Source organism: Barbus barbus, assembly GCF_936440315.1.
Source record: "Barbus barbus genome assembly, chromosome: 36".
Classification (NCBI taxonomy): domain Eukaryota; kingdom Metazoa; phylum Chordata; class Actinopteri; order Cypriniformes; family Cyprinidae; genus Barbus; species Barbus barbus.
This window is the reverse complement of record NC_136714.1, coordinates 9,958,341-9,974,308: the sequence shown is the minus strand read 5'-3', so window position 1 is coordinate 9,974,308 and position 15,968 is coordinate 9,958,341. Positions and strand designations below refer to the sequence as shown.

At 41.8% G+C, this 15,968-nt stretch overlaps 1 protein-coding gene across 2 annotated transcripts in view; it reads left to right on the top strand.

Moving 5' to 3' along the window:
* The window catches only part of LOC306856302 (teneurin-2-like), a gene marked incomplete at its 5' end in the record, with an annotated part of 227,828 nt that overhangs the window by 154,439 nt on the left and 57,421 nt on the right, over window positions 1-15,968 (top strand). For both annotated transcript variants that reach the window (XM_079395482.1, XM_079395481.1), the window contains one exon: window positions 2,874-3,112. In XM_079395482.1, the coding sequence (XP_079251608.1) occupies window positions 2,874-3,112 (239 nt within the window). The remainder of the gene's footprint in view (window positions 1-2,873; window positions 3,113-15,968) is intronic.

The following is a 15,968-nucleotide window of genomic DNA, read 5'->3' as shown; positions in this document are numbered from 1 at the left end:
CTTGTGAAAAGCACAGCGACAATCAATTAATTTTCCTTCTGCATGCCATTTTGCAATTAGTGTCCGTCAGATATGATGCAGCTTTGAGTCACATGCCTGATAGCCACAGGGTCTGACCTGTCTGTCTCTGTATGTGTGCTCATTAATCACTGTGTGTATATGTGTAAACCGAACCTAAGTGTTGTTTCCATTACCTTGTAGATGTAGCTCAGGGGTTAATGACTGTGGGTCACAGTATGAATATATTGCTGCTCTAACGCTTTTATGGGCCGCTTAGTTCTTCTTCCTTTTCGGTCTTTCTCCATTTATCCATCCCCGTCTCCCTTTCACACATCTCTCCTCTTCAGTGTAATGCAATTTGGCCTAGAGGGTCGATTATTCACATGGCCCCGATGTCTGGCTTTAACGCTTCTCTTAAGTTGATTGATCTAACACGTCTGTCAAGCCATATGATGAAATATGTTTGGACTTCAAAGCATTTCCCGGATATTATCTGCTCTTTAAATATAGATATTGAACTGCATTATTTATTTTTAGATTTTCTTCTTGTATACTATTATGATGACACATAGCAAGTCCCTGCTATGGAAAGACAATGTTTCATATTCCGTGCTGTGTGTTATTAACCTAGAATGAAAAAAAAAAAGATTGTCTGCCTGCTTTCAGACGAATGGTAAAGCCAGAGCTTGTCCACAGATGACCGTGACTGCACAGCAAGATTGCAATGTTTAGTGCAAGGCCATACGCACAAAGTAAAGGCAGCGGATTAGGGAATGACATATTTTCTCTCTACCCACTTCACTGCTCTTATCCAGCTCATATGAAAAACACAGTTCAAACTCACCCACTTATTCTGCTGTGAATTCGACTCACAGCTGCGCAGGAACCTGACAGTGCCCTTTCACAACCTGTTACTTCTTTCCTGCGCTGAAACGAACAGCAGGAATCAAACACAGAAAAGAGAACAATTCAAACTAAAATTAAAATTATATCCTTTTTTTCTCATCCTCATGTCTTTCCTAACTCATATCACTTTCTTTCTTTTCTGGAACTGAAAAGGAGAAGTTCAGAACAGCAGTTCAAAAGCTGCTTTTTTCATATAAAGAATACAGTGACCAGGGCCTGACAAGCTCAGAAAATTAAATAAAAAAATGCACTTTTTGAAAGATAACAATCTACAATCTTCTGAATCCATACAATAGATTTATGTGAGAAACAGTTATTAAAATTGCTATTCAATCAAAATAGGTCAAATTTCATTTACACTTCCACATCACAACTGTCAGGTCATGTGACATGCAAGAACCAGTGCCATTAATATATTGATTTGTGAATAAAATGCATAAGTCATATTGACCACTTTCATAGTATGATTATAGTGGGCTATGCTTGACAGCCAATTCATTTATTCCTTCATTATATAGAAAAAAAATCCTTAAACCTTTGGGTTCCGTGGTTTTTTTTGTATTTTTTTAGTATTGGACAATTAATACTTGCCACTCCAATACTTTTATTCAGCTATATACTTTTATTCAGCAAGGACACATTCAACTGATCAAAAGAGACAGGAAAGACATTTGTGTCTAAGTGTCAAAGCAACTTTCCAATATAAAAATAGGAAAATAGTGTCAATAATGTAAAATGACAAGATTAAACACTCAATTTTCAGTTAAAGGCATTTCATTATTGAATTCAATGATCATGTCACTCGTAATCATGTATCACTGAAGACTGGCTGATAAAAAAAAATCAGCTTTGCATCATACAAATAAATTACACTTTAAAACATATTAAAATATCTAAATTAATAAAATTCTGTATGTTTCATTAAATAATGCACTCTTGGAGACTTCAAAATCATTGAAAAAACATACACACCCCAAACTTTGAACAGTATGTTGAATAACATGAAGGTGAGTAGATGGTGTTAGATGTTATTCCAGTTTATTTCTAGCTGTAGATTTGTAGTTGAGTTTCTGGCCAGTGCACATGGGTTGTTCTGGCTGTGGGCAGCAGGGAGCAGTTGGATGCCTAGCAGGGGGGCGACAGAGAGACCTGTTGGAGTCAGAGTGGACCGCCTGTCCCGAACAAGACACATGGACAAAGATCTGAGGCTGGTTTAGCATAGGACCTCAGCCTGAGCCAAACGTAGTGCTCATCAAAGCTTCCTGGTCAACTGTCGTCTGCTTTTATCCCCTTCCCATCTGCCCCCATCTGCAAACGCACACACACGTTCCCCCTTTTAGCCCACCTTTGACTCCTGGCCAAACTGGTGCTTTGCTGAGCACATTATCATCACCGACCTCTTGTGTTATGTATGATGGTTGAATGATAAAGGTTCGATGCAGTCCAAGGTGCTTAGAACTGTTATTCGGTATCCTACTGAGCAAAGGAATTTAACAACAAAAATCAATTCTCTCTGCTGACCATTCGATTGGAGTTGTCTTTATGATGCATTCAGTCTTCACTGCTGGTACACAAAGTAGTAGTCTAATGCCTTACACTTTTTAAATGACCAGAGTTGTGTTAAATGAACCTCATTTAAAGCCATTATTGTACAAATTGAACTGGTTGTTTGAAAAACTACAGCATGAGAACAAAATGAATAACAAGAGCTTCTGGAAAATGTGAATGAAACAAATAACCTACTCCCCTGAGTTAGCCATTAAATAAGCTTAAACAGGCTTTTTTTAGTCGTTCAGCTCATTAAAGAAGATTTTTATCAGATTTATCAAAGTCCAGTAAAGCCGTGGGCATATTGACAACTTTCAGAACATTTAGTCTAGAAGTAAGATAAGAAAAATATTTTTCTTCTGTTGGTTAAAAAGGTGCTGAAATGTGCTGTTATCTTTCTTTTTTCTTTCTTCTTGTAGGCACTTTCTTTTCAAGACGCCGTCTGGGAGCACTCCTCTGTTCAGCAGCTCTTCACCAGGTTATCCATTGACCAGTGGTACCGTCTACTCCCCACCACCCCGGCTCTTACCCAGAAACACATTCTCCAGGAGCTCCTTCAAGCTGAAGAAGCCCTCCAAGTACTGCAGCTGGAAATGCGCTGCTGTGTCTGCGATCGCAGCCGCTGTGCTGCTGGCCATCCTGCTGTCTTATGTCATAGGTATGTCCTACAAATCATTGCGATGATTTTGTCCCCAAATAATATGCAACTAGGATCTACTACAGAGGACGCATCCCCAGTTGTTCAGGAGGTGTTTTTATTTCAATAGTAGATATTAAAATGAATTGCAATCTGGCATTGAATTTGTTTTACTGAGTGATTGATTCAGTTGTGATCAGTGGCAGAAAAATGTAGCTATGTCTTGATATGAACCACAACCATAAATGTGTATCCATAATCTTTACACTGTGATGTCCTTGAGGATTCAAGCTTGAGCCCCCCAAAAAACTTTCTAAGCATGAAAGTAACTTTTTAAGCAATTTATCATGATGCAAACTGTAATATTTAATTCACATTTTACTATTCAATCATGCATAATTAGGTCCTGAACTGAATTCATGGATCCTTGATGGATCATTTATTGCTGTCTAAACAATAAGTCAGCAACCACGGCATGATAAATCAATTAATTTAATTAGACACTCGTTAAATGTCATGAGCACGAGTTAGCGTAGTTAGCAGAGGGTTTGCCTGGCAGTGCTCTGTGTCCTCTAGCACACCATGGCCTTTCAAAGCTCAAAGAATGACCCTGAGATGACTCACTCAGAAGAATGACATTTATCACGAAGAACGAAGCACTTCAAAGCGTCTTTGATAAACCATTGATGTGTGTTATTGTTGGGGTACAATTGCAGCAAAGCAAATACCCACGCAGAGGGCCGAAGGAGCCTCAGCGTGTGGACGTTTACTTCAGACGGCAACATGTGATTCATCTGCCGTTTGATATGAGCTGTGATTCGGATGTATTTGGGAAGGAGGGTTTGGTCTTATCAAGGCACCTCTCTGCAGGGAGGGTTGCAGTGTCAAATCTAAAGTTCCTCTCTTTTTTTTTAAATATTTAAGTTAAGTTCTTAGTAACTGAGAAGCAAAACGTTGTAAAGTTTTTCTGATACGTCCTCAAGTGAATTTGTTAAAAAAAGACCAAATAAAAACACGTTTTAGTGTATTTTCGTGGCTGAGTGTTGCACTTGAATAGTGAGGAAAGGCAAAAGAGACTGCGTGTAGAGTCCGATAAAAGTCGGATCCCTTCCAGAAACACAGTCGACGGTAAATGTCACCAAGCACCTTGAGTCTGCGCCAGTCTGCAAGAGAGTTGCACCTTTACAAAGCCGTGAAGAAAACAACGCTCTGTCTTTTTTGCTTGAATAATCAACACATTTACAATTTCAATATCTCATTTGTTTTTCTTTGTTTATTTTGCAGGCGTACTTGGCTTCTGCCTTATTTTTAGTTTTTGTGCACATTTCCGAGTCAGTTTTTTCCTCAATACCTTCAAAAATGTAGAAATATACACACATATACACACTCTGAATATTTGCTCAAGGTACTTCTGATGTGAGTGTGTTTTTAAATGGGAGTGTATTTATGTATTTATGTGTGTCTTGTGCGCAGTGGCCTGTAAAGTCTGTAAACTATTCCAAAACCTCAGGGATTTTTTGCCGGTACATTGGGACTCTTAATGCATATGTGTGGCTGGTCCACTGAGCTGTAACCACCCACTGAGCAACGCTGTTCATTGCCTGAATCGCACAGGTTCTTGATAAGTTTCCACCACACTTTGTATTTGAATACACACTCGGACTGAAAGCTGCAGTTCTTCTGGTCCGTACCATATGCCACATAGTAGTGTGCTTTGTATAGTTTTCCTCGGATAGGTAACACTTTATAATAACTGCACACTATGAATCATTAGGTAAACATTAGTAGATAGTCAATTCATCCTTTATAAAGCATTGTTCCAACATTAATAGGCATTAGTAAGCAGTTTATAAATACAGCTATAAATGTTTTGCTCTTGAGCATATCTATAATGTTTAATAATTTTATTTGCATACTTTATTAATGATCAATTTATAATTTCTAAATTATTGTTATTTACAAACCAGTTATTTAGGAGTTGTCCGTGCTTAATAAGATCATTTATAAAGTGTAAGTAAATCATTAATAAACTATTTAAATGTACATTTATAAATCTTATAATTTAGACACATGAGTGTTAAAAAATGCTTTATTTATACTTTTACCTTGAAAAATATTTTGAAATTAAATTTGTATTTATTTATTTTATGTTTTAATTGGTGGTTAAACCACACTTTTAGGGTTTTTAGATTTCATTTTTGGTCACACTTTATTTTAAGGAATGCACTAATAACTAACCATTAACTACGACTTTTTGCCTCAATAAACCACAAATTTTCTGCTTATTAATAGTTAGTAAAGTAGTTGTTAAATTTAGGTATTGGTTAGGATTAGGGATGTAGAATATAGTCATGCAGAATATGTGCTTTATAAGTACTAATAAACAGCCACTATGTTAATAATAGGCATGCTAATAAGCAACTAGTTAATGGTGAGAATTGGTCCTTATACTAAAGTGTTACCTATATTTTTTCATAAAATATTTTCCAAACCATATGAAACTTATATGAATACATTTCTAAGAATCTGGCACGTGTTTGAAGATAGATTTTAAAAAATATTTTTCCTTTTATTTATTTTGAACCTTCATATGTTGACCAACTAGCAAAGAGTTGTTACTTTCATTTTTGTCTGTGGCAGTAATATGAACTAGCTTCAAAACACATTTGCATTATTAATAGAAAAATAGAATTCCAGTCCCAGAATCCCAAGTGCGCTCTCATTAAAATCAAGCATTCTAGTGCTTTGTCCACTGCTCACCTGGGGCATCATTACATCGTCAAACTCTTGGATGGCTGATCCAGAGAATGTTTGTCTTGTCATTCTTGTGTCAGAGGCAGCATCCCTTGCCTGAGATCTGGATGCAGGTTGCTAGGAGACAGGTGTTGCAGTCCTGATGTGGGAGGAAGTGGGGAGGTGGGGGTTCAACACTGGGCTCGGCGGCTGCGTCTGGCTGCCATAAGGCCACTGTGACTAATCTGGACTAATTGCTGAAAGATGATGAAAGACGCAGATGAAAGAAGGAGAGATAAATGATGGATGTCTAAAGGCTAAGTAAAGTATTCTGCCCCTCACCGCCTCCACATAGATGCAGCGGATAGCTGAGTGTGTTGCGTTCTGTGCATACGAGCATCAGTTGTAATGAAGAGTTAAGTGAGAGCTGCAGTCTAGATGACCTGAATCCCTCAGGAGACAGTGAGTGATTCGACCGCTTCATTAGACAAAATGAAATGACATTCACAATGCATTTCTGTTCCATAACATGATGCGTTTTTAAATAAAAAATAAATGTTCAAAGTGAAATTATGCAGGCGAGACATGAATTTTATTCATCTGATTTGTTTGGATTTACAATGTCAGTGTTAGCTAATGCAGATATGCCAATGATTCACAATTCTTTATCGAATGATTTTGTATTGATCCACTAAAATTAATCTGAAATATAATTATTGCTACTTTTGTGCATATATCAGACTTGAAGGTTAATAGCCAAGACCATGAAAGGCTGAATACACTTTTTACAACGGACCAACCATTAGGGGTGTGCCATATCATACCGACCACGATAATTCCGGTATAAATTTTTACATGATAAAAAAGTGCCATATCGCGATATCCATGATATAGCGATGCGATGACATTCTTAGGCTTAGTTGATGCACCGATTGTTTAGCAGCTGAAATTATTCGGCCGAAAATAAACAAAAAGCCCTAATAAACAATGCAGATTAATTTTCACAGCCTTCTTCTATGCAAGATTAACTGTTTTTTCCAAGGCATTGTTAGATGCCAGTGTTTTCTGTCATAACTATGCAAACATTTTATTTCAAAAACAGTATCATAACTATTAACAGGGCTGTCCTTTGGTGCGATTTAATTTTTTTTCATCTTAATTCAAGTGATGAAGGATTTTGAAAGTCTGACACTAATCAGTACTACTGTAAGTGTCAGTGGCCAAATAACGCTAATATATGTATATATTTAAACTTTGTAGCCGACTACGCCACCTAGAGTTAAAAACTGAGACCCCAGGAACTCAATAGCAAAAACAGGTTCTTTAACGGAGAAAGGAACAGTGGAAAACAACACCCAAAATTGGCGGTAGAAAACTATTTTATTACAATAAAATTGTCTGCAAGACAGAGGAGTTAAAACAAATCAAAAGAGGGCAGTAAGTCCAAATCCAGATCTCCAACCCAAGTCCAGACCTCCAGCCCAGGGGACCGTCAAAGTTCAACTCAGTCTTTACTAGACCTCTGTATTACAGCTGACGTCCATTTATGCTCAGACCCTCATAGAGGCCAGTATCAGCCCGATGCTGGAACATAAGAGGAAAAAACTGCCAGCATACGACGCCCAACTCACATCACTTCATACCTATACAATTTATGAGGTTATTAAATGACAATATAACTTCCTTAAAATATCGGCCGATCCAAAAGTCACTCAAGTAAAATTATGCAAAGGGCTCGTCCTCGTCCGTTACGAGGCAATAGTCTGGATTTACATAGGTACACCGCAAGTAGAAGTCAGAAGGTACTCACAATATGACTGGACAGCAAGCCTGCTATCCAGTCCAATGTATTCACGGCAGAAGAACCGCGTCAGTCATTCACTCGTCTCCCCAGCACTCGCGGTAGTCTCTCGCGTACGATCATCCACCCGTCTCAGGCGCTACTACTCCAACCGTGCTCCGCGATCGTCGACTTTATGATCGCTCGTCTCCAATATGCTGCAATCTCGAACAGCCCTAAGCCGTCTCAATGCAAGTGAACACTCACTCTCGGATGCAAAGCACAACGTGGTTTCTCCTTCTCTCGCTGGGTTGACTTCAGTAACGGATGTACGATACTGCCACACCCGGTCTCAATCACAGTTACGTTTTTATAGGGGAACATATTCGCCGCTCCACCCCAAAATCCATCACTGATTAGTTCATTGAATTATTAAAAATAGGTGTGGCTATAGGAATACTGCCTGCAAAAAAACACAGCAACTCACACAAGAAAACACCGCAATTAAGTGATCATGCATACACATCTACATAAAATACACTGTGCAACCCTTCACTCCACAACACCCCCCCACAGTAAAATATAAGCAGTCCCTGCCAAAAGTTCTTCAATTTACTCTCTATATCTCATGGGTCGCTGTCCAACATTTATACGTGTAGATCGTCTAACAGTCTCATTTCCCGTATTCACAGGTTCAGAAGCCGGAGCAACCCAAACACTATATGGTACAGGGTCCCGAGCCGTAACTCTCGGCGCGGTATTCGAAGTACTAGGGGGTGCTAAAACTTCCACTTCAGAGGCAGCACACAATTTAAGCGCATTACGGTGCAGAACCCTTTCCTTCCCTCCTTTTTCAGGTCTTACCCGATACACCAACCCAGTCTCTCCCAATGTTCCTATTACAACATGGGGCACTGGACCCCACCAGCCACACAGCTTTCCACGACCTTGCCTGTTTCGGTCCCTAACCCAGACTCGCTGACCATCTAACAAGGGTACATCCTTAGCCCCACGATCATAAGTCTGTTTCATTTTCTCTGCAACATGATCCATCTTACTCTTAGCAGCAGCATAGGCCCACTTTAACTTTTTGTAGTGATCTTGGACCCACCCTCTATGGTCCCACTTCGGCTGATCAACCACTACACCCAGCCCCAAATCTACAGGGATCCTCACTGTACGCCCAAACATCAGATACGATGGAGAAAAACCTGTGGCACTGTGTACAGTGTTGTTGTAGGCTTGCATCAGCTCAGGGAGAAAGTCAGGCCACCTATCCTGCTTCTCTTGTTCCAATGTACGGAGCATATTTAACAAAGTCTGGTTAACTCGTTCTACCCTACCATTTCCTGCAGGGTGGTAGGAAGTAGTTCGACTTTTAACTGCTCCATATAACAGGCAAAACTCCTGAACCAATTCGGACTAAAAATTTGGTCCTCTATCCGAATGGAAACGCAAGGGGCAACCAAAGGTCTGCACCACATGAGTCCAAAGGGCCCTCACTGTGGTCTGAGCAGTCTGATCTTTTGTTGGAACTGCCCAGGCGTAGCGTGTAAACATATCTACCATAACTAATATGTTTTGGTAGCTATCATTAGGCCGTCCTAAAGACAAAAAGTCTAAAGCCACCACTTCTAATGGACAAGACACTGAGATGGGATTAAGGGGCGCTTTATGACTATCCCTACCCTTCTGCAGGCTGCAGGCGACGCACCCAGAATGGAACCCTCGCATCATCTCCTCCATCTTGGACCAGTAGAAGTGGAACCGCACTCTGGTCAGCGTACGTTCCACACCTGCATGGGCTAATGCTTCATGATATCGCCTCCACACCTCCTCTTGTTGGGCAGCTGGACAAACGATCTGCAATTGACACTCATGGGTCTGTGGATCAATCATCTTTTTGTACAAGACTCCATCATGGATTACAAGTCGTGACACATGGCGAAGCAACTGTTGTGCAATCAGGGGTAATGCTCTTCTCTCAAGGGTGGTTGGTACACTGGCAGACCTTACATACCGCATAACCACTTGAAGATCCTCATCCCCTCGTTGTGCCTCTCGCCACTCATCCATCCCCAAAGCACCAAGAGCGGTGGCACCTCCCCTGGCATCAATCTGCTGAACCTCTGCAACCTGATTCTGCTCTGTTAGGGGCACAGGTAATCGGGACAAGCTGTCTGCATTGTCATTTTCCCTCCCCGCCCGATATTTCACTATAAAATCATAACTGGCTAGTTGGGCCACCCAGCGTTGTTCCACAGCCCCGAGCTTAGCTGTTTGTAAGTGGGCCACAGGGTTGTTATCTGTAACCACTGTAAACTTAGATCCAGTCAGATAATCTTTAAATTTTTCTGTTACAGCCCACTTCAATGCTAATAACTCTAGTTTAAAGGAACTATAATTTGCATCATTTCTCTCTGCAGGGTGAAGACTTCGGCTAGCATAAGCAATCACATGCTCCCTTCCATCATGCACTTGTGACAAGACAGCACCCAACCCTTGATGGCTAGCATCTGTATACAAGACAAACGGTAAAGCAAAATCTGCATAAGCTAATACAGGGGCTTTTATTAGGCAAGACTTCAAGGTCTCAAATGCAGCCTGGCATATAGTAGTCCACTCAATCTGACGTGTCCCAGACCTTTTATCTACAGGGATGCCAACCAAAAGAGCATTTAGAGGTTGAGCAATTTTGGAAAAATTAGCAATAAAGCGCCGGTAATAGCCTGCAAGGCCCAAAAAGGCCCTTACCTCCCGGACTGTTGTAGGGGTTGGCCAACCTTGAACTGCTGCGGTCTTTTCAGGGTCAGGGTGTACGCCAGCCTTGTCCACCACATGGCCAAGAAACTTCACCTGCTGTTGGAAGAGCCGGCACTTGTCAGGTCTTAATTTTAACCCATAATGGGACAGCCGCTGAAATATCTGTTCAAGGTGGCTAAGATGGGTAGGAAAATCAAATGAGTACACAATAATATCATCCAGGTACACCAGGGAAAAGTCTATTAAATAGCCACTTAGGCAACGCTGCATTAACCGCTGAAATGTGGCAGGTCCATTGCACAGACCAAAAGGCATACGCTGAAACTCGTATAGCCCCAAAGGGGTGGCGAAGGCAGTCTTGGGACGATCCTCTGGGTCTACACCCACCTGCCAGTACCCACTTGCCAAATCTAGAGTGCTGAACCACTCAGCCCCCTTCAAAGTGGTCAGAGTCTCCTCAATTCTGGGAAGAGGAAAAGCATCTTTATGGGTGACGGCGTTCAATTTCCTATAGTCCACACAGAATCGCCAACTCCCATCCTTTTTCTTCACCATCACCACTGGGGCTGCCCATGGACTAGCACTCTCCGAGATGACCCCCTTATTCAACATGTCCGCCAACAAGGCCTTCATTTCTTGATACATCATAGGAGGCAATGGTCGAAACCTCTCCCGAATGGGAGGCACATTTCCAGTGTGAATTCTATGCTGTACCACATCGGTGTACCCCACATCCTCCTCACTCTCAGAAAAGACCTTAGACCATTTTCTCAAGAGTGCATCAAGGTCTTGGCACTGCTGTGTGGTCAAATCAGACCTTTGAGAAAATTGACATATACCAGGGGAAAATGAATCTTCTGCAATGGGGCTAGCCTCAGTAAGACTCACCTCCACAATGCCTTCAGTATCCAACGTTAATCCAAGATCTCTGCATCCATAAATATCAGGACTATTGACTTCATACAGCCGTCCAAGTTTCTGATACTTTCCTACGAAAACACTGTATGGGTGTATATTACAGAGCCTCACAGGCATTTTACCACCTCTTACCATGGCAATTGTTCGTGCAGCAGCCACAGGTTGTTCAGACACAGGCTCCACAAGTCCACAGTAATCACGCTGTCGCAGACCCATTCGAGCACGTCCCCAGACGATGACTTCACTCCTTGGTGGGACACGTACACCTCGTCTGTTAGCCAGCCACACATTTCCCAGTGAGCCATCTTCATGAATGCGTGCCGCAACATGTTGACAAACCGCCGTAGCTTGCTGCCATGCTTGTCGCTCTCTGGTACTCTGAAACAACGATGAAGAATGCCCCTCATTCTGAAAGAGAGCACTCCAACATTGTGAAATCACGTTCATACCAATGATTAGAGGGTTCATAGAAAATTCATCTTTTACAATGACAACACCCCGCTCTGGAACTTGGACTCCAGCAACATTAAAATCAAACACAGCATATCCAATATAAGGGATTTCGAGGCCATTTGCAGCTCTTAACGTCAAAACAGGGGCTTGACCCAACTTATACTGAGGGAACTTCTCCTCAAACATACTCCGTTGCATCAGAGTGACTTGAGAGCCAGTGTCCAACAGTCCTGTACACTCAATGTCCTGAATCCGGACACTCACCATTGGACAGTCACCAATAAAAGAAGAAATGGTCCTTGAATTTTTTAATGGTCTTACTGGCCCCACCGCCTGGACCTCTGCAGCAGGGCAAATTAGTTTAAATCTCCATTAGGCAGCACACTTTCCTTGCAATACCTTGCTATATGTCCTGACTGTTGACAGCGCCGGCAGATCGGCCTTCCCTCTGCATCCCACATATTCGAGGAAGACTGCCCCCTTCGTCGCCCAGAAGAAACATTTTGTGGCTGAAAATGTACATAATTAGGTTGAGCAGGATTTAATTGTGCCACTGGGCCAGACGACTTCAGCTCCTTCATCACCTCCTGTGTCAGTTCTCGCATCTGTCCTTTAACTTCCTCCAGAATTTCCCGCTTTAATTCAGCTTTCCAGTCAGTCCCTTGAGAGCGAGAATCAATCCTACCAGGCCCACTAACAACAGCACAAGCCAGTTCATACCTTGGTAAACTGTATTCTGCTTCCAGCAGTAAAGCCTCTTGATGCAGATCTGCAAATGTTCCTTCTGGGTTTCGCCGTGCATATGTTCTCAAGGCTCTCAGAAAAGGTCCCTCCGCCAACCCCAGCAACAACTGCTCCTTCAGTTGATCTTCCACGATGGCCCCTTCTGGACTACGTCGCCGCAACCTGCAATAAAGCTCTCGTAATCGCAACACAAATGTCTTAAAAGATTCATCTTGCCTCTGTCTGCAACTGAAAAAATGTGACCGAAGGACAGGAAGAGGTCCTTCTCCAGCATACAAGGTGTCTAAATGCTCAAAAATCTTATTGGCCTTATCCCTATCTCCATCAGCCAAAACACTTATTTCCCGCTTTGCATCACCACCCAGGGCACCCATTACTATCTTAACTTTCTTCGCTTCAGGTACTTCTTGGGCTTCTAAAAGCCCTTGCATTTGTTCTTTCCAATCTCCATACTTCAAATCACAATCAGTACCCATAAACTTAGGCACCCAAGGGGCACCAGGAAACACTGGCATCATCATTTTTTTAAACTTTTGAAAATATTCTATCAAGTGCTGTTCCACCGTTCCCGTATCCGACCCTGCCGACTACGCCAAATTATGTCAGTGGCCAAATAACGCTAATATATGTATATATTTAAACTTTGTAGCCGACTACGCCACCTAGAGTTAAAAACTGAGACCCCAGGAACTCAATAGCAAAAACAGGTTCTTTAACGGAGAAAGGAACAGTGGAAAACAACACCCAAAATTGGCGGTAGAAAACTATTTTATTACAATAAAATTGTCTGCAAGACAGAGGAGTTAAAACAAATCAAAAGAGGGCAGTAAGTCCAAATCCAGATCTCCAACCCAAGTCCAGACCTCCAGCCCAGGGGACCGTCAAAGTTCAACTCAGTCTTTACTAGACCTCTGTATTACAGCTGACGTCCATTTATGCTCAGACCCTCATAGAGGCCAGTATCAGCCCGATGCTGGAACATAAGAGGAAAAAACTGCCAGCATACGACGCCCAACTCACATCACTTCATACCTATACAATTTATGAGGTTATTAAATGACAATATAACTTCCTTAAAATATCGGCCGATCCAAAAGTCACTCAAGTAAAATTATGCAAAGGGCTCGTCCTCGTCCGTTACGAGGCAATAGTCTGGATTTACATAGGTACACCGCAAGTAGAAGTCAGAAGGTACTCACAATATGACTGGACAGCAAGCCTGCTATCCAGTCCAATGTATTCACGGCAGAAGAACCGCGTCAGTCATTCACTCGTCTCCCCAGCACTCGCGGTAGTCTCTCGCGTACGATCATCCACCCGTCTCAGGCGCTACTACTCCAACCGTGCTCCGCGATCGTCGACTTTATGATCGCTCGTCTCCAATATGCTGCAATCTCGAACAGCCCTAAGCCGTCTCAATGCAAGTGAACACTCACTCTCGGATGCAAAGCACAACGTGGTTTCTCCTTCTCTCGCTGGGTTGACTTCAGTAACGGATGTACGATACTGCCACACCCGGTCTCAATCACAGTTACGTTTTTATAGGGGAACATATTCGCCGCTCCACCCCAAAATCCATCACTGATTAGTTCATTGAATTATTAAAAATAGGTGTGGCTATAGGAATACTGCCTGCAAAAAAACACAGCAACTCACACAAGAAAACACCGCAATTAAGTGATCATGCATACACATCTACATAAAATACACTGTGCAACCCTTCACTCCACAACATAAGGTTAGCCCTGCCTGATTCCTGGTTCAAATGGCTATCAGTTGAAAACATTCGTTAAAAATTTAGAAAAGTAATCAAAAAGTAATCAAATGTAATGAGTTGTATTAATAAAGTAATTTAAATAGTTGCACTACTTATTACATATTAAATAGGGTAGCTTGTAGTCTGTAACCTATTACAGTTCCAAAGTAACCTTCCCAACACTGTATAGATCAAAATCATATTTGAGTGTGGGTTTTAAGTCAGTAAAAATTATGCCCCTATGCTATTGCTGAAGAATTTAGATGCTTTGAGAATAATTTCAGAATTGGGATTCTCTCAATTGAAATAAATTGTGAGGAGCCTAAAGATTCTCTTGTCTGCGGATGAATCATGTACATTAAGATCCAGATTTTGAATTAATAAAGAATTTGCTTTGATTTCATGTTGACTGTTCATCATCTATTCAGTTGCAGAGCGACGTGAGCAGGAAGTGTAATGACTCACCATTCCTGCTCTTGCCAATGAGACAGCGACTTGTTTATGGAAACAGGTCAAGTCTCTGTCAGGTCTATGGTAACATGCTGTATGTCAGTCAGAATGAGTCATTATGTGTCCACTTACCAGCACTCTCTGTCAGCAGGGACTTTTACTGTCACCTGCCCATTTTATATTTGTCCTCACGCGCACCCTGGCAGCCTCGTGGCGCGCTCTTCTGCCCATACGGGCACGCAAACAAACACAACAATCAGTCACACACCTACACACCCCGATATGTTGGAGATTCTGTCTCGTGGAGATAATATGTTCACCAGCCAATCTCTAACGCGCAGCCCTGCGTTGTCTGCCTGACTCAAACTGACACACTCCAACGTACATGCCCGAAGCTGAATAAAATGACACTTTTCATTTTTTACTTTCACTTTTATATTTACTTTCCCCTTTATTCCGTGTTTTTCTGACATCTGCTTAATATTAAATCCACTGAGTGACAGGAGAGCCAAATATTTTGATTAGAGCTTTGCGTGCATATACACTCGCATCGCGGGACAGAGATCGTGGGATCCCCCTCGCCACTCTATACCTGCGATAAAAAATGCTGTCAGTCAAAGCATCAGGCTTTCCGCCGGTGCATAGGACTGAGAGAGGGAGAAGAGGTGAATTTTCTTGCACATGTGTGTGCGTTTATACCGTGGGGAGTGATTGTTGTGCTCTGGGTATTTGACAAGCCGAGTGGAATAGATTGGATCCATCTTGTCATGCCCATGCAGGAGGTTCAGGGAGGTGTGTGTGTGTGTGTTAAACTCAGAGACTTTGCATGCCTGAAGCAATATCCTTGATTTTTTATTATTTTTTTATATATTTTATTGAGCGCATATGTGTTTGTGTGGAGTTTTATCTAGGGATTGGAAGTTTTCCCAGGGTGCTTTGAGAGTTTTTTGGTCAACAGTCAAGACTGAGTGAGCTGATGTAATCGGATGGAGCTGGTCCTCGGGGTGCGGCGGTTCACTGTAGCCTTTCATTTATATTCATAGCAGCAGGACTCGTGCACCTAGAATCAAAACACACATCAAAACCACACACACACACACTCCAAGGAGATCAGCAGCAACCTTCAACGAGAGGCTGATTGTGTGTGTCTGCTTTTGAAGGTGATGTGCAATGTGTTTTTTGCTTTTGCATTCCTCTTTCTTGGTCAGTCGGAAAGTTTTTAGATAGGTGGAGAGTAGGACCACATAATCTGATCACAAGTCATATTGTAATTATTTTGC